The 23,717-nt window shown below is 43.8% G+C and overlaps 1 protein-coding gene across 1 annotated transcript in view; it reads right to left on the reverse strand.

Moving 5' to 3' along the window:
* The window catches only part of LOC139416164 (neurexin-2-like), a 968,379-nt gene that overhangs the window by 75,132 nt on the left and 869,530 nt on the right, over positions 1-23,717 (reverse strand). Inside the window, exon 20 of the mRNA XM_071164510.1 lies at positions 14,100-14,189. Within this exon, the coding sequence (XP_071020611.1) occupies positions 14,100-14,189 (90 nt within the window). The remainder of the gene's footprint in view (positions 1-14,099; positions 14,190-23,717) is intronic.

The following is a 23,717-nucleotide window of genomic DNA, read 5'->3' on the forward strand; positions in this document are numbered from 1 at the left end:
CAAGTCACTTACGCGAGCGTCTCTCTCTCTCTCTCTCAATTTCATTTCAAATCAATTTCAATTTCAATTTCTAAGGTTCTTTATTTGGCATGGGAAACATATTTTAACACTACCAAAGCAAGCACAGTAGATAATAAAATAAATGTTAAAAAAAATAGTTCAATTACAAAAGGGAAAATAAATAAACATACATATGGGTTGTATTTACAATGGTGTTTGTTCTTCACTGGTTGCCCTTTTCTTGTGGCAACAGGTCACAAATCTTGCTGCTCTGATGGCACACTGGTATTTCACCCAATATATAATATTATGGGATTTTTATCACAATTGGGTTTGTTTTAAAATGCTTTGTGGGTCTGTGTAATCTGAGGGAAATATGTGCCTCTAATATGTTCATACATTTGGCAGGAGGTTAGTAAGTGCAGTTCAGTTTCCACCTCATTTTGTGGGCAGTGTGCACATAGCCTGTCTTCTCTGGAGAGCCAGGTCTGCCGATGTTGGCCTTTCTTAAAACCTCTTTGGGATAGGGGGCAGCATTTTCACTTTTGGATAAATAGCGTGCCCAATAAGATATGCATTATTAGTAGATTTGGATAGAAAACACTCTGAAGTTTATAAAACTGTTTGAATCATGTCTGTGAGTATAACAGAACTTATGTAGCTGTTAAGTAGCTGGCAAAACCCTGTGGACTAACCATTCAGATTTTTTTTTATTTTTTAGGTCACTGTCTATTCAAGAGTTTTCATTGGGAAAAACCCTGTGGTTGAGGTTATTCCTTTGTGTAATGAAGAAGTATGGCCATCTTGAATTTGTGTCATTTGAAGTGTACTTTTTGAGAAGGCCCCTGACTGGAAAAGTAGCGTGAGTTTGTTGTCTTCCTGTATTGAACACAGATTGTCCCGTCTACAATTTGATCGATTATTAACGTTTAAAAATACCTAAAGTTGTATTACAAAAGTAGTTTGAAATGTTTTGGCAAAGTTTACAGGCAACTTTTGAGATATTTTGTAGTGACGTTGCACAAATTGGAAGCAGTTTTTTTCTGGATCAAATGCGCCAAATATATGGACCTTTTGGATATATATGGACGGAATTAATCGAACAAAAGGACCATTTGTGATGTTTATGGGACATATTGGAGTGCCAACAAAAGAAGCTCGTCAAAGGTAAGGCATGATTTATATTTTATTTCTGCATTTGTGTGGTGCTTGCAGGGTTGAAATATGCTACTCTCTCTTTGTTTACTGTTGTGCTATCATCAGATAATAGCTTCTTATGCTTTCACCGAAAAGCCTTTTTGAAATCTGATGTTGGCTGGATTCACAACGAGTGTAGCTTTAATTTGGTATCTTGCGTGTGTGATTTAATGAAAGTTTGAATATTATAGTAGTTTATTTGAATTTGGAGCTCTGCATTTTCCCTGGCAATTGGCCAAGTGGGACGCGACTGTCCCGCATATCCCAGAAAGGTTTAATAGCAAGGCTATGCTCACTGAATCTGTACATAGTCAAAGCTTTCCTTAAGTTGGGGTCAGTCACAGTGGTCAGGTATTCTACCACTGTGTACTCTCTGGTTAGGGCCAAATAGCATTCTAGTTTGCTGTTTTTTTGTTGATTCTTTAAAATGTATCAAGTAATTATCTTTTTGTTTTCTCAATTCTCATTATTTGGTGTTCTACGTTGTACACAGAGGATATTTTTGCAAAATTCTGCATGCAGAGAATCAATTTGGTGTTTGTCCCATTTTGTGAATTCTTGGTTGGTGAGCAGACCCCAGACCTCACAACCATAAAGGGCAATGGGTTCAATAACTGATTCGGGTATTTTTTGCCAGATCCTAATTGGTATGTCAAATTTATTTATTTGTTATTTTTGATGGCGTAGAAGGCCCTTCTTGTCTTGTCTCTCAGATCGTTCAGAGCTTTGTGGAAGTTACCTGTGGAGCTGATGTTTTGGCCAAGATATGTATACTTTTTTGTGTGCTCTAGGGCAACGGTGTCTTGATGGAATTTCTATTAGTGGTCCTGCCAACTGGACTTTTTATGGAACACCATTATTTTTGTCTTACTGAGATTTACTGTCAGGGCCCAGGTTTGACAGAATCTGTGCAGAAGATCTAGGTGCTGCTGTAGGCCCTTCTTGGTTGGGGACAGAAGCACCGGATCATAAGCAAACAGTAGACATTTGACTTCAGATTCTAGTAGTGCCCTTGCCAATTCGTTGATATACAGTGGGGCAAAAAAAGTATTTAGTCAGCCACCAATTGTGCAAGTTCTCCCACTTAAAAAGATGAAGGAGGCCTGTAATTTTCATCATAGGTACACTTCAACTATGACATACAAAATAAGGAAAAAAAATCCAGAAAATCACATTGTAGGATTTGTAATGAATTTATTTGCAAATTATGGTGGAAAATAAGTATTTGGTCAATAACAAAAGTTTATCTCAATACTTTGTTATATACCCTTTGTTGGCAATGACAGAGGTCAAACGTTTTCTGCAAGACTTCGAGGTTTTCATACACTGTTGCTGGTATTTTGGCCCATTCCTCCATGCAGATCTCCTCTAGAGCAGTGATGTTTTGGGGCTGTTGCTGGGCAACACAGACTTTCAACTCCCTCCAAAGATTTTCTATGGGGTTGAGATCTGGAGACTGGCTAGGCCACTCCAGACCTTGAAATGCTTCTTACGAAGCCACTCCTTCATTGCCCGGGCGGTGTGTTTGGGATCATTGTCATGCTGAAAGACCCAGCCATGTCTTCAATGCCCTTGCTGATGGAAGGAGGTTTTCACTCAAAATCTCACGATACATGGCTCCATTCATTCTTTCCTTTACACGGATCAGTCGTCCTGGTTCCTTTGCAGAAAAACAGCCCCAAAGCATGATGTTTCCACCCCCATGCTTCACAGTAGGTATGGTGTTCTTTGGATGCAACTCAGCATTCTTTGTCCTCCAAACACGACGAGTTGAGTTTTTACCAAAAAGTTATATTTTGGTTTCATCTGACCATATGACATTCTCCCAATCTTCTTCTGGATCATCCAAATGCTGTCTAGCAAACTTCAGACAGGCCTGGACATGTACTGGCTTAAGCAGGGGGACACGTCTGGCACTGCAGGATTTGAGTCCCTGGCGGCGTAGTGTGTTACCGATGGTAGGCTTTGTTACTTTGGTCCCAGCTCTCTGCAGGTCATTCACTAGGTCCCCCTGTGTGGTTCTGGGATTTTTGCTCACCGTTCTTGTGATCATTTTGACCCCACGGGGTGAGATCTTGCGTGGAGCCCCAGATCGAGGGAGATTATCAGTGGTCTTGTATGTCTTCCATTTCCTAATAATTGCTCCCACAGTTGATTTCTTCAAACCAAGCTGCTTACCTATTGCAGATTCAGTCTTCCCAGCCTGGTGCAGGTCTACAATTTTGTTTCTGGTGTCCTTTGACAGCTCTTTGGTCTTGGCCATAGTGGAGTTTGGAGTGTGACTGTTTGAGGTTGTGGACAGGTGTCTTTTATACTGAAAACAAGTTCAAACAGGTGCCTTTAATACAGGTAATGAGTGGAGGACAGAGGAGCCTCTTATTAAATATGAAGTTACAGGTCTGTGAGAGCCAGAAATCTTGCTTGTTTGTAGGTGACCAAATACTTATTTTCCACCATAATTTGCAAATAAATTCATAAAAAATCCTACAATTTGATTTTCTGGATCTTTTTTTCTCATTTTGTCTGTCATAGTTGAAGTGTACCTATGATGAAAATTACAGGCCTCTCTCATCTTTTTAAGTGGGAGAACTTGCACAATTGGTGGCTGACTAAATACTTTTTTGCCCCACTGTATATTTTGAAGAGGATGGAGCTTTAGCTGCATCCCTGTCTCACCCCACAGCCCCATGGAAATAAATGTGTGTGTTTTCTGCCAATTTTAACTGAACATTTTCTGTTTGTGTACATGGATTTTATAATGTTGTGTTTTTCCCCCAACACCACTTTCCATCAATTTGTAGAGCAGACCCTCATGCAAAATTGAGTAAAAAAAAAATTGAAATCAACAACGCATGGGAAGACTTTGCATTTGTTTTTGTTTGTTTGTTTGTTAATTAGGGTGTGCAGGGTGAATACGTGGTCTACCATACGGTCATTTGGTAAAAAGCCAATTTGACATTTGCTCAGTACTTTGTTTTCACTGAGGAAATGTACGAGTCTGCTGTTAATGATAATGCAGAGGATTGTTGTTGACGCATATCCCACGGTAGTTATTGGGGTCAAATTTGGGGTCCACTTGTGTGTAGGCCAGAGCTTAGAGTGATGTTAAAGAGTTTTAGTATAGCCAATTGGAATTTGTGATCTGTATATTTATAATTTCATTGAGGATACCAACACCACAGGCCTTTTTTGGTTGGAGGGTCTGTATTTGTCCTGTAGTTCATTCAATGTAATTGAAGAATCCAGTAGGTTCTGGTAGTCTTTAAAAGTTGATTCTAAGATTTGTATTTGATCATGTATATGTTTTTGTTGTTTGTTATTTGTTTTTTGTCCCAAAAAGATTGAAGAAGTGGTTCACCCATACATCTCAGTTTTGGATAGATAACTCTTCATGTTGTTGTTTGTTTAGTGTTTTCAATTTTCCAGGAAGTGGTTAGCGTCTATGGATTCTTCAATTATATTGAGCTGATTTCTAACGTGCTGTTCCTTCTTTTTCCATGGTGTATTTCTGCATTGTTTTCGTGATTCACCATAGTAAAGGCGTAGGCTCAGGATTCTGGGTTTCTGTTTTTGGTTGGAAAGATTTCTCAATTTCTTTCTTAGGTTTTTGCATTCTTCGTCAAACCATTTGTCATTGTTGTAAATGTTCTTCTGTTTTCTGTTTGACATTTTTATATTTGATAGGGAAGCTGAGAGGTCAAATATACTGTTTAGGTTTTCTACTGCCAAGTTTACACATTCGCTATTACAGTGAAATGTTTTGTCCTAATAGTTTTTTGGTAGGTTTCCACATTACTTTCCTTCCATCTATGGCAATTCTTTATATTATTCAGTTCCTCATGATTGAGTCTTGCTCTGGTCAAGAAGACTGGGATTTTGCTGTGATCTGATATGGGTGTCAGTGGGCTGACTGTGAATGCTCTGAGAGACTCTGGGTTGAGGTCAGTGATAAAGTAGTCTACAGTACTACTGCCAAGATATGAGCTATAGGTGTACCTACCATAGCAGTCCCTTCAAATCTACCATTGACTATGTACATACCCAGCGTGCGACAGAGCTGCAGGAGTTGTGACCCGTTTTTGTTGGTTATGTTGTCGTAGTTGTGCCTAGGGGGGCATATAGGGGAGGGAATGCTGTCACCTCCAGGTAGGTGTTTGTCCCCCTGTGTGCTGAATGTGTCAGGTTCTTGTCCAGTTCTGTCATTTAGGTCGCCACAAACTAGTACATGTCCCTGGGCCTGGAAATGATTGACTTCCCCCTCCAGGATGGAGAAGCTGTCTTCATTAAGTACGAGGATTCTAGTGGGGGATATAGGTAGCACACAGTAGGACATTTTCCTTGAGATAGCCAAATGTAAAATGTTCCTGTTTTGATTCATTTAATAGAGTGAGTTACAGCAGGTCTGCTCCATACCAAATTAGCATACTATCTTCCATTTCCTTCTCTCTCTATCTCTCTCATTTCCTTTTATATCTCTCTCTTTGCTTCTCTCTGTAACTATCTGACCGTCCTTTTTTTTACGGGTATCTTTCAGTATGTCACTCCCTTTTCCTCCTGATTTGATTTCCTTTCTTCTTTCTCTCTCTATATACTTTTCTCTCACACTAGACCCAGGTCGTGGCTGTAAATGGGAATGTGTTCTCAGTTAACTTACCTAGTAAAATAAGGGTAAAATATATTATTTGTACACAAAATAAAGCTCTCTGCTCCCACCTCAGTCTCCCTCTATCATTAGAACATGGCTGTATTGTGTGTTATTTCCCCCTGCTGTATCCAAATGAATGTTCTGTGTTCTAATTCGTGAGAGTTCGAATCCCTTGAGCCAGAGAAAGAAGTCTGATTTGGAGTGTCGTAACACTCCGGCCTCATCACAACCCTCTCTCAGGCCTCTCACACTGTATCTGTCATCAGCTGCGCACCCTGGAAAAGAGTCCCAGTAGGTTGGTCGCTCGGAAACAAGAGAGGATCAGGGAAGCGATGAATGCTCCTCCTCGGCTCCTCACTCCATAAGGGGGCATCTGGGGAAGGCAATCACTAGTGCCCTCGCCAAATCACACTGGGGGACTTAGCAGCTGATAGCCTAGCAGGTTGGCCAGGAGGTGAGAGATGCATTTCCGCTTCGATAGCCTCACCGAGGGCACGAGCTAACGATCCCCTAGTGCCAATGCTATGAGAGGGGGGGGGGGGGGGGGGGTTCAATCACTAATGTGCACTGGAACAGTGGAATGCAGTGGAATGCCACAGGCTTTGGTTGTGACAGGAAATCCATTTATTTTCGGGGGGAGGAGTTTCATCTTTAATATCCCACGCGAGTTGTCATTTTCCTGGAGAGGGAAATATTTGTTTGCGAGAGGAATCATTGAGACGGGTTGAATGGTTCTCTGGGTTGTAATGTCCAGATATGAAAATAGATTTTGGTTATATGGAACAACAGAGTGATGAAATAAAACAAGGTGATGAGATTGAGATGGCACATTTCCGTAAGGGATTCCTCCGGGTGTGTTTTCATTCGCGAGAAAATGAGCCAGAATCATGGTGAAATAATACTTCCTAGTATTGGCACTTCTATGTTAATACTAGAAGGGCACCGGCAGTCATTTTGACTGCACATTCATTTAAAATTGAAATACAGTATCTCTGCCATTTAAAAAAAAAATGGTGCCCCTCGACTTTTCCTAAATAAGTACAGTATATTTAACACAAGTATTGTGTTAGAATTTCGATATCACCAACATCATGTGTTTAATAAGCAGTTTTAGAGTGCCAAATCCTCTTACAGAGTAACATGAGGTTAAGACGTTTTGATTTCTATATAGTATCAGAAAGACCAGGTTCTGAGGTTTCCAAAACACTTACCTTTGCCAAATACCTCTCAAAATTGAGGAGATGAGCTGTCTTTCAAAATATGAATTTCTCCAACAATAACCGCTCTTCCATGTGCTCCACAGGTGAGCAGGCGACAGCAGATAGCCTAGAGTAAACTAATGAAAATGCTATTGTGTTCTTTGAAAAATATATATATATTTTTTGTTGTATTATAATGTTACCCGAGACCTTCATAAACACAGCCAAAGGAAACAATTCCCCCGACAGCATATATGAAATGTATATATTAGACCGTCAAAATGACTGGTCATTGGCTCAAAGTGGTGTCCCCTGAGGCTTGGCTTTTGTGGTGACTTCTCTTCTTCATTTCTAGCTGAAATGAACGGAGACAGAGAGGGCCATAAGACACTCATAGAGACTATAGCCTAGCAGAGTGAAACGATATGAGGAGGGGAGAGGAGAAAGGAGAAGAGACTTCGGGGAGAATTGGAGACGTGCGAAATGACAGCAGAGAGGGAGGAAGACAAACGAGTGAAAAGGCTAAAGGAAGATCACAGGCCTGATAAAGGAGAGGAGCGACTGAGGGCAAGAGAAGAGTGTTAACACAGGGATGATGGAGAGATGAAAAGGTCAAAGGTGAGGGGGAGAGGGAGAGGGAGGTGATGAGAAATACATCAGGCGAGAGAAAGGAGGAGGGAGTAGGTGAAACAAATGGAGAGAGAGTGTCAACCAGTGATGGAGAGAAGAAAAGGTGGAGGGAGAGGGAAGGGGAGCAAAACCAGGGGAGAGAAAGGAGGAGGGAGTTAGTGAAACAGAGGGAGAGATAGAGAGTATGTGCATTGACATGCTAACTAGACCCATGTCTGAGTAGTACAACCTCAATGGATCATACAACGCAAGCTTCCCCATCTCCCTTTCTGGTTTCGGGCCAATCATACAGCTAACCTAGCAGCCATCGCTGGGGCTCGGCAGAGAAAAACCCACAGGGCTCTGGTTGCTAGTTCCATGGGAAACCTGTTCACATCAACTGGATCACTGTTTCCCTCTCCACTGACCAGAAGAGAATCAGTGGGGCATAACGCATCTACATCCGTGTATCCATTTCCATGTTTTCTTCTCGACGAGGGAAAAGATGAGCCGGGGACGGTAATTACCGGCTGAGCTGACGGAGCCGTGGAGGAGTGGGCAGAGTCCGTCCACGCTCGGCTGCCTAATGCACAGATTGCCTGTCTGAAGGTTTTGGTAATGAGAGCAAGCCTGCAACCTCCACTGGATGTGGATAGGAGGGGGGGAGCTCAAACACAGTTCAGCCCCTACCAAGTGGCTAAGGTGGGGGAGAGGAAGCGGGGCTGGAAGTTCTGGATGGATGTTCTGGATCTAATGGCATTCCAGTGGAAGGGATCAGAGGGAGGGATTGGAAGTAGAGACTGGAGAGGCCTCCAACATCATTATGCTCCCTTTCTTCCTTAGCCTGTTTAATCTAGGAGAGAGGGTGTGACACACAGAAGTAGACGCATCTTAAATGTTTTGCAGTGGTGACTCGGCTAGTGGGGCAGATGGATGGATTACCCAGGCTCCTCCACTGTGAAGGCACCGCTTGAGGGGTTTTTGATTGACAGAAGCTTGGAATGTTTACACCGAGAACCTTTCGTATCGCTTGGCCGTTGGCAAATCATTCCCTCAATTCCGGGATTCAACAGGGAATCTCAAGAAAAACACAGGCTTTTCTCCCTTTAACCCTCCTCTTTTCCCACCTCCGAGCCAAGACAGAATGGGGTGCGCTGCTGACAGAGTTGATTATGAAGTGGGTAGTAGTTATCTCCTTAGCGCAAGCCGCTCTTTGCTAATTAAGTCTTTTGCTTTTTTTTATTCCACTGGAAAAGTAGGCGATTTGGTAACGCTCTGAATTAATTGTGTTTGACAAAGGAAGGCGAGGGGCGGAATGCACCGTGACTTTAGTAGAGAAAGCACTACGTGAGGGTGTAGTGAGGCCCTCAGGGGCCAGGGGACGGTAGATAGAGACATACTGTGGCGGGGAGGTACAGGAGGACTTCAGGCAGGGTACAGTGCACTAGATAAAGCATGACAGGGTGTAGTGGCTTTCTCTGCATTGTGACACATCTGGAGAGATCTAGGAAGTTGGTGAGAGGTATGGCAGTAAGCTAAGGTACAGGACTTCAGACAGGGTACAGTACACTAGATATGACGGGGTGTAGTGGCTTTCTCTGCATCGTGACACATCTTGAGAGATCTAGGAAGTTGGTGAGCTCACGACAGATCCTTTTTCTTCAGTCACTCCAGTTGCTATAGGGCCCTCAAACTCAACCCTGGACCTGGAAGCCCGTTCCACTGTGTCTTTTCATTGTTCCCCTCTAATCAGGGACTGATTTAGACCTGGGACACCAGGTGGGTGCAATTAATTATCAGGTAGAACAGAAAACCAGAAGGCTCCAGACCTCGTAGGGTAAGAATTGAATACCCCTGCTCTTGATCATTTCATGGTAGGGAACGGCGAAATAACACAGCCAAAGTGCCCCATTATTTAAGCCAGTAGGAACCGGAGTCTCACGACCACTTTCCCCTCTACGAGTTACAAATACACAGTGTCTTCCTGTTTTTCCAACACAGCTGTAATAAAAGAGAAAGAGCTAATGGAAAGAAGCAAAAGAGGAGAAAGGAGCGTGTGAGCCAAATAAACTCACCATGGACGGTCTGGAGGGAGTTAAAGGGGCTACAGAGCCGTCCCCACTGGTGAGGGGCCCGGGTTGAAAAATCTCTGTAATAAAGCCAGGCTCACGCATGGCCTGTCTGGATGGGCGCACCAGCCAGGAGAAGGTCGATTTGGGCCCAGGCATCATATCGACTAGGAGGACTCGATTGCTTTCGGTTAGGGAAAAAGGGGGCGCTTGAACCAGACCATTAAACACTGAACATTAAACCCAGCTCACTGGGTAGCTCGCTAGAAGCTGTCCAGGCACCACTGTTGACGCAAAGGCCTGTGTTGTGTTCCTTCCTTCCTCCTCCTTCCATCTCAGTTTTGACCACTTGAACAAGTCTCTGGATGTTATCTTTGGGTTCTTAATGGCACCAGAGAGTTTGGTGTCCTCCCTAAACCCAGATGTATGCCACACTGCTCCCATTTTAAACTGTAGCTTCGGCTATTCTTCTCTTCTCTGCGACTGGAATATATTGGGGTAAAGCCAGGAAGTAAATATACCTCATTGGCTAAAAGTGGAACGTTTTACCGGTTTGAGAAGGAGAACAAGGGAAATCGATTGTCGCTGGTTATTTGTAATCTCAATTTTGTCCTCCCTCTCCTCTCTCTCTCCCCAGAAAGATTAGAAAACCGTATCTCATTCTGGTTGTTTCAAAAGAAAAGAGGCTGCGGTGTCGTCGCAAGTTAGCGGCGCCAAGAAAACTGCAGAGGATGTGGAAGGAGAGCGATAGAGAGAGAGAGAGAGAGAAGCAGAGAGAAAGAAAAGAGGGAGAGAGAGGTGGGAGGGGTGGAAAACAGAAGAGGATTTGGTGTGACGGATATGAGGTGAGAGCGAGAGAGGGAGAGAGAGAGAGAGAGAGAGGGAGAGAGAGGAACGAGGGAAAGGAGGGCAGATCCGAGCGAGTTTGGTTGGATTGAGCTGTTAAAAACTTTTGGGTCTCTTATTTTTCCCCTCCATTGAGTCTGTATAAGTGCTGCCATTTTGGATTTATTCGGCAGGCACTGGGAGGGCCAGAGATGTTCTCTCTGATCTGCCTCAAAGTCTGGAGGAGAACAGAGAATGAGAGCTGCACATTGAGATGTGTGATCCAACAGCCAGCTCTGGGCTGGGGGAGATATTGTAATACCTACTAAACTCTATCTACTTCAGCCTATAAAGTTGGTTGGGAGCATTGATAAGTGTGTGTGTGTGTGTGTGTGTGTGTGTGAGTGTTTACCTACCTTTTCCACGCCTTGATTCCACTCCGTACTTGACTTTATTGGAAGTCTATTGCTCTAAGGTACCATGCAATCTCACGGAATCGTTAAGTTGCAAGAATAAACCACTTCAAAGATTTTCAAAAGGGCGTGGATTGCTCTAGTTACCCCAGCTGTTTTTTTTTTTATATATCAACGAAAGCAAATGTCCATTCTTTGTGGTTACACGGTTACACAGACCTGACCGCACTGAACCCAGACTGACCATGAGTTCAGGAGACACACTGGGCTGACGTTTGTTTTGCTCCAGTCAAGACATCTGAAGCAAGGGGGGTGGTCAGAGGGGTGTGGTCTGTGAGAGATCTGAAGTCTGGACCATTACAGACCAGGCTGCAATATCCATAGGATAAACCCCCACTCGCTTTCCTTCATACATCCATCCATACATACATATATATCCACCACCTTGAACAGACATGATCTTTCATTCAACATAGCAAATGACATATTATTTAACCCATTTTGGTTCATACAGTTGTTACACAAGCAACATATTTTATGTGCCAACATAGTGGCCCAGTAAACGTTAAAGGGACCTTATAATCTCTTGTAACTTTATACTGAAAGAAGCATATGAATAATTGCAGGTTTCGTCACAAAACTGCAAAAATAATTAGACACCGTGTTTAGAATTTTGGTGTTCCAAGTTAAACTGTTTCATTTTTAACCCTCTGAGTTTTACGTTTCGGGGTGAGGAGGGGTGAGGGGAGAGGGGGGGGGGGGGGGGGGGGTAATCTGGTACCACTTCATCATGGCTTAAAGGGGTCCAGCACTTAGTTAGCTGTTTAGTTATTATCAGTGTCTAAGTTCTAGATTTGGGAGGAATTTCAAAAGTTCCAATTGAGCTCGTTAGAGATGTTTATAACAGGATTATGACTGAGGGCTTCTTGGTTGTGTCCTAGCTACTGTCCAGAAGGTAAGACTATAGGAATAATTTTGGTGTGACTGTAAATAACATACTGGCCTTCTGTTCATAATTTTGAAGAGGGGTGGTGTGGGGAGAGTCAGCCCTCAGTAGTTAGCGGGGTGAGTTTGGTTTGCTGTTAGGTGGTTAGATTCTGCTTAGTTCAGGTTTTAGGATTCATCTCTGTCTGTTTCTATAGCAAAGTAACTTTGAACTTTAACCCTTTGAGTTGAGAAATGTCCTCTGCCTCCCTCTTTCCGTTCCCTTCCCTCCAATCTTTGTTTATGGTAAGAGGGCCTTCATACTAACCTCCGCAGCTTCCTCTCGCACTGTTGATTATTTGGTTCTTATTGTGTCTTGTCATCATTATCCTAAATCTGGTTGGTAACTCATATCAAGTCATCCTTATTAATGTATGAAACAATGTGTACAAAACCCTTCAGTTGATTCCCGTTCTATCTGATATACTGACTCTATCCAATCCATGCTAAATGACCTATTAATCCAAATGACACACAGTGAGCAGTTTACTGATTCTGTTTTGATCAAATAAACACGGGAACTCTTAAATTTCTCTTGTTTGACTCTCACATAAATACACATTCATTTATTTAGAATCTTTCCTCGCATGTGTGATCACTTATAATACCGTTTCAAAGAACAGCAGCAAATTAGAAGATGTAAAATGTGATGTGTTCATGACACTGCATCTATTATTAGTCATACAAACAGAATACAGACTTGGGTAAAGCCTTTAGAGACTTAGAGATGCGTGACTTAGACTAATCTACCCTCAAATTCCCTCAGCAAGTCGCATTTTACTGTGTTGTGATGCCTAACATCAACTCATTTAAAATCGCAGTCACTTTGACTAGCAGTCATGGAATAAGTAACATTAAAATTTTGCCCATAGGCGAACTCTCAGTTCTTCTAATTATTGTATGTGTAATAAGGCACATCTACACCTTATAGTTATCGTTTGTATTCGTGCTAGATGTGGACGGCCCATTATCGTGCCGTGAAAGCGGAGCTAGCTAGCTAGCTAGCGCAGGTTGAAAATGGCCAACATTATGGTGTGACTGAGGTAACTGTGGCCAGAGGGATGGAATGAAAAGGGGAGGGGAGGAGGAGGAGCAACATAGGCCACACCTCCATTTGGGGAGTTTAAAAAATATATAGAATCAACCACCTTTCAGCAGTACAAACATACAACACAGGACAAAGACAAAGAGGTCAGGGGACGTTTGGCACTCAAAGGGTTAAAGAATCGTCACTTTTGGTCAGATCCAAACTACAGATCGATCATGCTCGTTGTTGTCGGGCAGAATAAGGCTGACACAGCGAATTGTAGGCTTATTAAACAAAGTCAAACAGACACATTAAACAGTCCCTTTAACTTTTAATGACTTTCAGGTGGCTACTTTTCTCTGGAGTGTTCCAAAAATTATTAAGTGGTTGATGTTTCTTCCTCTAATTGTCACTTTTGTGAATAAGAATTTGAATAATAATCACCATAATTAATAAAACTTCACAAGACCAAACAACAGAAACACAGGAAGAGAAGCAGAAGGGAACCAATAGGATCTGTCTTTTTGTCAGGTTGGTTACTGGGGGGTTATGTTGGGGTTATTGGGAAGTTATGACTCTGAAGAGATGCAGCCCCATGTCAAGGTGCTTTGGACATGGTTCCCCTGTGCAGTGTAACCTACTACTGGCTCTTTCGTTCAGTACCTTGATTGAAATGCTATGAAGAATGTGTAAGGTCATTAACAACATTGTAATATTAGTTAACCAGCTAGCTGATAAGGGAGGTGGATTGAGTATCAATTTGCCTACTTTCATAATTGCCAATTACAAGATAGAATGACCTGTATAATTGCTTCCAGGGGGCTAGAACAGCAAATTGATACAGTATACAATAAAACTGTAGAGCGTGACGCATGGTTACCTGTTTGAATGTGTTATTAATGTATATTACTACTCAGTGACATAATTGAATGGTAAAGTTTACGCCAATCACATTGAGACTGATTGGGTAAGGTCATAAGCCAATCGCATTGGACCTATGTGAATCAGGGGAACTGTAAAGAGCCAATAACATCCACCTTTGTTGCGTGGCACTGCACCTCCTCCAGAGCGGTGGTTAACGGTGATTAAGTGGTTAGGTCATTAGTGGAGTGTTAAGGGGTTTTTAGTTACCTTTGTCGAGTAGCCACTCGTCAACTACCCGACCAAGTCGGTATGGGATTCTTTGTCTAGCAATAGCCAGGCGTTCATTATCAAAGTTCCCTTTAGAGAATTTGGAAAAGAGTGCAGGTTAATATCTGGAAGGTCAAAGGTTCAAAGGTTAAAGGTTAGAGAAAGGGCAACATGGCAAAACGTTTAGCAAGGTTATGTACGTTAAAATCAGCTTTAGGTCGTTTCAGGAAGTAGTAGCTTTTTGCGGACTGGATTGGATTGGTTAGACAGCATTCTAGTTACCTCAGGTTTAAATGGTTGTTTTGGTTATGGGTCCGATAAGTTAAACATATTTATGAATAATTTAGAAATAGTATATTTGTATAATGGATAGCTGATACAGCCAATAGCTCAGTGGACAGTGAAAAATCAATAGCATCAATTAAATCAATAGTAACAATCTATAACATATGTTAAAACCAACATGAAAAGCATTCAGTTATAGCAATGTCATATGCATTAACATCATCATTACATTATTCAAACATTTTCATGTATTCATCATCAAACCATCATTTCCATCATTTCCTGTTCAGAGACCCGCACATATTACTTAACACATTACATGGTTAATACCAGGAAGACATATTCTGCTTGAGATCCCACGCAACCATCCTTCGAGGCAAGTCTCGGTGCTCAAGTCTGACATATTACATTAAGAAACTCCAAATCCCATAATGCAACACTAATCCCAACTTGTGCACTTTTGGGTAAATATAAAGAACTTGGTGGATTTGAGCTTTGCTGTTTCATACATACTGTACATAACCTATCAGGGCTTTTTTCCAGCTTAATAATCATCAACGGCACTTCATAATTTCCATCTTCTCGTCAGTGCGTCAAAAGCTCTTCATTGCTTTTCCATTAAACCGCATGACATCATTTAACCAGAGCTAAAATGATTATCTCCCTCATAATTTCAATCAGAATCAACCGCTGGATTGTACTGTTTAGGGCCGGGCTCTTCAGCGCTAGCTATAAAGCGATGCCTGGTGTGAGGAAGTCATACAAATAAGTACAACAACAAAAAAAGCCTGAAAAACGGCATATTAACAGTCTGTGCTGTAATAATGTGCCAGGAAATGGATGGTGTTCGAACTGCAATAACCAGGTGAAGGGTAGAGCGTAACGTAAGGGTGTAGGTGTAGCGGCGGGGGCGTAAGGCGCAGGCAGAGTGATCATGTGCCTATAATTCTTGTTGACAAAGCTGCTGTCCTCTCTCCCTCTATTCACCGCAGTGCTAAATATACATATATACACTATGTTCTGCAGTACCCAGGCCTACTCTCCAGGGGTGCCTGTGTGTGTAGTACAACATGTCTGGGGGGGGGGCTGGATGAAGAGCCTCGGTGGAGATAGTGAGGGAGACGATAAGTGGAAAGGAGGATGGGAGGTAGGAGGACAGATGAGCAAAGACTTCCAGGAGAGGGATAAGAGAGGGATAGTGAGGAAGAATAGAATTGGAGAGTGTGTTTGTTTCTGGGGAAAAACTTGAGTGAGGCGAGGTGTGTGTGTGTGTGTGTGTGTGCATGCCTGCTGAGCGATTAGTGCTTTTTGAGGCCGGTTTAGGCTCAGTTTGATTAAAACATTATCACGGTTTTCGATTACGGTTTCGTTTTTTTAATTATATTTTTTTACATGAAATGCACTGTGCATTATGTGGGTTGAAGGCTGTAACACAGAATACAACAAGTAAAAGTCCCATGATGGTAGTGCTTATCACTTATTAACCATACTTTATTCAAATGACTTTACTTTAATACAATATTTCAGTTGTTGTGTATACTACATTTGTTTTATTTTATGACTTTATTATTTAATTCCAAGTCATTGATCTCTAAACGAATTAAATGGAATTTGAATAACTGAACCAACGCCAGTAAATTAGTTGTTCAAAAAACAAAAAATAACAGAAATATTGGTTAATTGCTCAGCAATAGTGTTATGTGTGTGTGTACGTTTGTGTCATTTAGATCACGTGGGTCTCCAGGTAAGTCTAGGATATTGGCCTGTGCAAAGCCAGGGCTGCAATTATAGTGCTCCGCTCTCCACTCACAACACACTTAACGGCAACACTATGCAGCAAAACAGATATATATATATATATATATATATATATATATATATATATATATTCATATATATATATATATATATATATATATATATATTCATATATATATATATATATTCATATATATATATATATGAGAGAGAGAGAGAGAGAGAGAGAGAGAGAGAGAGAGAGAGACCAAAAGGGGGAGACAGTCGGTGAGGAAAGGATGGAACGAGTGAGCAGAGAAAAGGAGAGAAAGAAACATACTGTGGGAGGCAGCGGTCCTTACTGAGATAAATCAGTACCTCCCTAGACATATCCCTCGACTAGTCCCTCTCTCCCTCCCTGCTATTACCAGAGCATAGGCACATAGATTAAACAGGCATCCCTTAGCCAGTCTGACAACTAAACCCACCCCTGCTACTGAACACTGAACAGCCTACTTCAGAAAGTAAATGCATCTCAGATATTAAGCCCTCCCTCTAGTGGTAGTATCTGACCAGTGCAGCCATTTGAATAAAACTCCAAGGCTCTGATCAAAATTCGCTATTTCTAAAAAGGCAACCGTCCTTTCTTCCTGCCTTGAAATAATCTTTGATTTTGATCTATGTAGGGGAAACTTATCAGGTTAGATCATTCATTTACCTCAAGCAAATGTCCTACGAGGTACTGTGCCTCCTCTCTGAGTGGAGGGAGGTAGAAAATAAAGGAGGGGGAAGGGGTTCCCACCAAAATTGCAGAAAGACGTCAGAAAGCCGTGGCTCCACTCTGGCTGTTAATTAGATTGCCATTGGGAGATTCAAAAGCCATCCTGCGTGAATCTGACGATGTCATTCAATAGAACATCTATTTTTTTTAATTATTCCTGCCAACCCTCCCTCCATAGCTGCTAAGGGAGGATAGGGGGGGGGGGGGGGGGGGGGGGATTTAAGGTTTAAGAATTTCCTCCCTTCTTCTCCCCCTCTACCACCTCCCCAGGAAGCCCCCAGGTGTTCGAGTAATCAGAAACGGGGAAGACAGTGGAGTGTGTGTGTGTGCCTGTGTGTATCTGTGTGTGCGGAGGTGTGTGTGTACTATTCAGTGTATGCATGTGACTAAGTGCGCGTGTTTGCGCCTTGCTGACAAACACTATAGCGCCAACAGCCCCTTGGCGTCAGGCAGCCTTGTCACCAGCAACAAGCGAAAAAATGAGTGCAGGCGAAACAAGCGGAGGCCTCAAGCCTGTTATTTCTATATAAGGAGAGATTTGAAAATGCCAATGTGGAACAGCTGAAGACGGATGAGACCGAGGCGGTAAAAGAGAATGTGCCCGCTAAACACACTGGTGGATGTTATTGTCTCCACAGTCTATAGCATACCTACTCTCCACTCTGTAGAAGGGACTGAACACTATGCACCCAGGACATTGAAATAGAAGACAGAGGACCACCATGCCTGGAAAGCCGCAAGCCAGCTCGCCCTCTCCCGTAGCCCAGAGCGGGTGCCTGGAGCCTGGGTTAGATTCATGGCAAAGCTGGGCAGCGCCCCCGGTGCCCGGGGAGCCTGAACATCACAGCTGTGATGCCAGGGGCAGGGCAAGGGCAGTGTGATTGACTGGCATCGTGGGAGACAATGGGAGAGGAGGAGGATAGACAGAAGCTGGCATGCCAGGGATAGGTGTATGTGTCCTGGGCTGTGACGGGCATCGCTGTGAAGGCCAGTCTCTCCGGTCTATGACTCAGAACCACTTCTCCTCTCACTGACTCTGTCGCTTTAGTTTGATTGTGTGTGTGAGATTCATGTCGTGAGTCAGTGTGTGTGTGTGTGAGAGAGCGAGAGAGAGAGAGATGCAAGTTGGTGTGTGTGTGTTAGTGTGTGTGGAGGGATATCTGTCAGGGGAAGTCAACTGTATATCATCTCTTGCTCTGCAGCCAGATGCCCTTGTACAGGACACACATTTGAAATATATCCAGCAGAGTAGAATGGAGCTGTCTGGATGTTTTGCCCATCTTTCTCACTTTTTTTTTCTCTCTCTGCTTCTTTTCTCTTTCTCTTGCTCTCTCTCTCTTTCTCTCTCCCTTTCTCTTATCGCTCTCTTCTCTTCCTCTCTATTCTCTCTCTCTTTCTCGTTCCCTCCCCCACTCTTCCACCCTCTCTCGCTCTATGTCACTGTCTGTGTATCTGACCTTTTCTCTCCAGACTGCATTCAAATGTGTTATCCCTCTCTGAGTACACTGTATACCCAAGCTGAAGCATCCCTCCCATTGGAATACATACACTCCATATCAATCCCTTTTCTCCTAACATCCTCACACATCTCTTCCCATATTAATTGAGAACGGATTCCTCTTCACCATATAACGACAGTGTGATGTCTGCAGTAGTTGTCAGTCTAACGGTTCTGTTTAATCCATAGAAATAGAATTCTAGTTACGGTTTTATCGCTCCTCTCCTATCTGCCACTCTGGGTCTGCGTGTTGATGTCAGAGTGAGGGACTGGGGCTCGTGTGGAAATCAACGTTGTCAGTTCTTTAATTAGCTAGAGCAATATTTTCCCTCCGTCTCCCTGATGAGGGCTCCTGTCCCTCCCCCCTCCCCCAGCCACACAGGCCTGGAATTGGACCGCTGTCGAACTGTGAAAGATCCAATCAGAGCGTGCCGTGCCGGTGGACCACGAGTCCCTATAAGCCCCCCAACACCAACCAAGGAACGCGTGTCACTCTGCAGTGTTACATCACTGACTTCTTTATTTCCTACATACATTAGATTTGACTGGAATTCAGTTAGATGACTGCAGTATAACCTCAATGCCTGAATCGTAGTAGGTTGGAGGTGTCGCTGTTAAGTCAGACTTATTGTGACTCAAATCTAACATCAAAGAAATGCTATCCCTAAAAAAAGTGCTTATGAGTGCTAAATAACCCACTCTATATTCTACCAGAAATCACCCCACCACCTTGGACCATGTTCAACTGAAATGATAACATCCTTTCTGTCCTATCAGAAATGGCCCTCCTCCAAGTACACCACAGCCCTATTTAATAACAAATACCCATAATGCATTATTTGACCATCCCCATCCTTATCCCTTTAGCACAGTGTAACATCAGAGTCACATTGAGACTTCAACTGCGATGGTTCAGGTATGGAAGTTCTACTGCACTCTAAGTAGGGCCAAGCCTCTAGCTCTGCTCCTGGAAATGAGATTTCACCGCTGCTGTATGACTCAAGTACTTGTTCTACTCCAAGTAGGAGGGCTAATCCTGTGGCTCTGTGAACTCCTGTCCTGGTGTTCCCTGAGCTGGAGCCAGGCTGTCTAAACCCTGCCAGCCTGCCATGTCCATGCCTCCTGGAACTTAAACGGGCATGGCTGGATGGGAAGGGAAGCGCTGAGCTTCTCCGAGACCCTGGCCTCCTCACAGCCTCGCAGCTCTCTGTCTCTCTCCCGCTCTCCCTCTCGTTAGCTCTCGCTCCCGTTCTTCCTCTCGTTAGCGTTCGCTCGCTCTCTCTCCCACTCTTCCTCTCGTTAGCTCCCCCCCCCCCCCCCACCTCTGTCTCTCATCCCCTAGCGTTTACAGTGGCTCAGAGGTAAGAGAAGGCAGACAAAGGCAGGTAGACTTTAAAAAGGGTTGAGCTGCTTCGCAGGCTCCCCCTGTGCTGACCTCTGAGTGGCTGGGACAAAGAGACTCCTAGCTGGGAGACAGCTGCTCAGCCACCCTGGCTCTCTTGTTCTCTCGCTGTCTCCAGCTATGCAGGTTCAGTATAGGTCAGCACTCAGTACTCACAGAAACTTCTGTTAAACGCCTGGCAGCAAGAGCACAGGGAAGGAATACGAGGATCTCTCTCCCTCTCCTTTTTCATTCTTTCTCTGTTTGCCTCTGTCCTCTGTCATTCATTTCCTCTCTTTTTCTCGAGAGTCCCTTTCTTTTTTGGCTCCCGTGATGAAGACGAGCAAAAAAAACAACATAAAATACATTATACAAATACTGAGCTATATTGTATGCAATTAACCATATATTGTGGTCAATTAACCATGTCTTTGTGGATGTTGATGTGTGCTTGGGGTTATTGTCTTCCTTGAAGGTCCACCACTTGGGGCCAAGATTCAGCCTCCTGGCAGAGGCAACCTAGTTCTTTTGGCTTAAAAGGTACCAGGTAAAGGGCATGATGCCGTTGACCTTAACAAGGGCCCCAGGACCCGTGGAAGCATAGTAACACCGCAACATCGAAGATCCGCCGCCATATTTTACAGCAGGGATGAGGTATTCTCTGCATATGCATTGTGGCCAAGAAGCTCTCGTTTTTTTTTCTTCATGCCATCCAACAAATGTAAACGCCAGGAGTTTGCTAAACGGCATTGGCACTTAGATTGGAACCTGCGCATTTTGCAATGGCCATCTCAGTCTCCGGACTTGAACCCCATTGAAAATGGGTTTGAATTGAAGAGGGCAGTCCATAAGCACAGATGAAGGATATCAAGGATCTGGGAAGGTTCTGTATGGAGGTATGAACCAAGATCCCTCCCAATGTGTTCTCCAATCTCATAAAAGATTTCTTTTGACGCTTCAGTGCCGTTATCCTCGCAAGGTGAGGTATTGAAAGGCATTGAAAACAGGGGTGCCAGTCATTTTGAACCCTCTCTTTCGGTGAAAAAATATATATTACTTGTTAAACAAAACCTCTTGACCTTTAACAAATGTCTTAGTATAAAATAATATCATTGCAACAATAAAAGAATCAAGCATACAATATAGCTCCGTATTTGTATGTTTTTTATAACAGTATTCAAAAAAATCTTTATCAAGGGTGGCAATAATTATGGACCCCACTGTATGTGTGTGTAATCTAAGTAAATGTGCGCCATCTTGAACTAAATGTGTGTGTGCGTGCGCACGTTACAGACAGTGTGCACGTACAATACAGTATGTGTAATCTCGGTAGCTGTGATGCTATCCAATTTGTGCACTGCTTGCTATACAGTGCTGTCGACGCAAACCCTATCCATCAGAGAGCTGATAGCAGCTGGCTTACACAACCCATGCCGAGCAGCTATCTCTATCTCGCTCTCCTTCATCCTCTCTTTCTCATTCTGAGGGGCGGGGACCATCGCTATGGACCCCTGCCTTTCCACTCCACCTCTCTTTTCCCCCACTCACTCGCTCTCCTCCTTTTATCTCCTCTCTCTCATTCTATTTTCCCCCCTCCCTTACCCCTATATAACTCTTTCCCCACTTCCCTCTTCCTCCCCATCTCTTCCCTCTTCTTGCCCATCTCTTCCCTCTTCCTCCCCATCTCCAGCCATATCTTCACAGGCACAGCCAGGAGATAAGCAATAAGACAGCTTTATTGGTGGTGTGCTGCAAACGCCCTGGATCAGGAAAGTGTGTTGGCGCAGCGTGCACCCTCGACTTGTCATAATGATGAAGTTACTAGGCGACACAAATGCTAATCACCAGGAGGCAGCCCAGCTACAGGGAATGGAAAGTAAGACGGCAATGTAAATAGAAAGTTAAAGGAGCATAGTGCTACTGTTGATGCTGATCCATCGGCTGGTGTTGTAGACAGACAAACCATATCCCTCTAACTATAGAGCCATTTACACCACACCAGAGCAATGTTCTGTGTCGTGACTTAAAATACAATTATAGTCATCGTCGTAAATGTCAGGCTGCGCTTCGACGTTCCCTAGCTTTCCAATACGGAAGAAGAAAGGACGAGGAGAGGGAGATGCATGAGGTGGAAGAGGAGGAGGAGGAGAGAGGAGAAGGCTGGGATGGAGTGGGAGAGAAATGTAACCAGTCGAGTCAAATGCAACTGCTTTGACGTTGTATTGTATATTAGCTTTGGTGTGGACATATCAATGGGAGTATATGAGGAAAGGGTGTTAGGACTTCCCTACAATACACGCTAATCTGAGACTACTTCCACGCGCGCACGCACACAAACAGTTTATCTAGCAAAGGTGTTTGAATCTGGTTGAAATGTGCTGCAGTTGAACTGAGGGCAGTTCTCAAATTATTTTCAACCTGTTCCCAGGTGTACAGCTGTTAATCTTTTACACACAAAGCAAGGATTCTGGTTTTGTAAGACTGCGTGTGTGTGTGTGTACACTGCCACAACTGGTACCTCACCTCCCCTTTCTCCCTTCCTCGTGCCCTCTCCCTTTGTCTCCCCCTCCCTCCCTCCTACGGGAGAGCTCATCTTTCCTTGGTCTGTCCCCACTACCCATTGCCCTCCAAATTACCTGCCCACAGCATATTAGATGAGGAGGAGTCTCCCTTGTCTCCTCCAGCCTGCCAGCTGCCTGGCTGGACAGTGTTAGAGACTGCAATGGCTGCCCAGAGAGCCTCCCTGTTCTGTGCCAAAATGGTTCCTGAGTTGACCATGAGAGGGCACTTCTCCTAGTGTAGATGGAAACAAAGGAGCCACATCTAAATGAAAGGAGAATCCTGACAGCATTTCTGCAAGCTTTATTCTCTTTCCGGACATAGTTCGATATGATTATTCACTCTGAGTTGACAGTTTTCATAGGGCTCGTTCCTGGTTCACTGGTGGATATGACATTCTCCCTTATGGATAATTCATTTTAATAAAGGCTTTTGATCTTAATGGTAAGAGTGTCTTGAATGAGCTATGTCCACGGATGTTTAGCCTTCCAATTTTTGACGACATTAGTGTCATTTAAAATACATTCATTAGTAAAATGCGTTCTATGTTTGGGAGGGATGCTATTGAGAGAATCACAGTGGTTTATATTTCTATCTGGGTCACAGGCTTCTGTGCCGACGCGCTCCCCCCTTAAAACTCCTCTTCCTTCTTTCATTTCACGCACCCCTCGGCTCAATTAGGAAGTCCCCCTTCCTCCCCCTCCATTCCTCTGTCCTATCGGAGCTTTGCTCTCCTAATGCGCAGCATCTCTGAGACAGACAGGGGACCTTCGAAGTGCCACTCGGAATAAACCGTGTGTACATAGCTAACGCGCATAATTGAGTAACAGCAAATCCGCCGGCGCATACTCCCCACACCCCTCCTCCACCCCAAACACACACCGCAACAATAGCGCCAACCGCAACGACTGAACCGGCAAAAAAAAAGAACAAACCCGAAAACCTCGATCAGCAGGCGAGCTGAGAAGAGAGACGCTCGACTGACAAACAACGACAACGACGGAAGAAGAAAAGATGAAAGGGAAAACGAGGCCTCCGAATTCAATTACAACGAAGGCTGGAAATAGAATGAACGGGGGGCACCGTTGTCAACAGGCTGCTCGGCTACTGTTGTGCGCCACCTTTAGCGTTATCGCTAACCCCGTTTGGAACACATGCCACGGTGAGAAAGGACTATTTCCATCACAATGGCCACGGAGAAGAGACTGTCAGGCGGTGCTCTATTCTCCCAGGCTGTGATGCATGGACTTCTGTCCCGGTGCTGACTGATGGATCTAGCTTTTCTCTGCAGGAGACAATAGAACCAAGGTGTGTGGGTTCGATCCCCACGGTGACAGGGGATGCCAGAGTATAGAGAGGGGCCGCATCACTCCTGGA

This window comes from Oncorhynchus clarkii, chromosome 9 (assembly GCF_045791955.1).
Source record: "Oncorhynchus clarkii lewisi isolate Uvic-CL-2024 chromosome 9, UVic_Ocla_1.0, whole genome shotgun sequence".
NCBI lineage: Eukaryota > Metazoa > Chordata > Actinopteri > Salmoniformes > Salmonidae > Oncorhynchus > Oncorhynchus clarkii.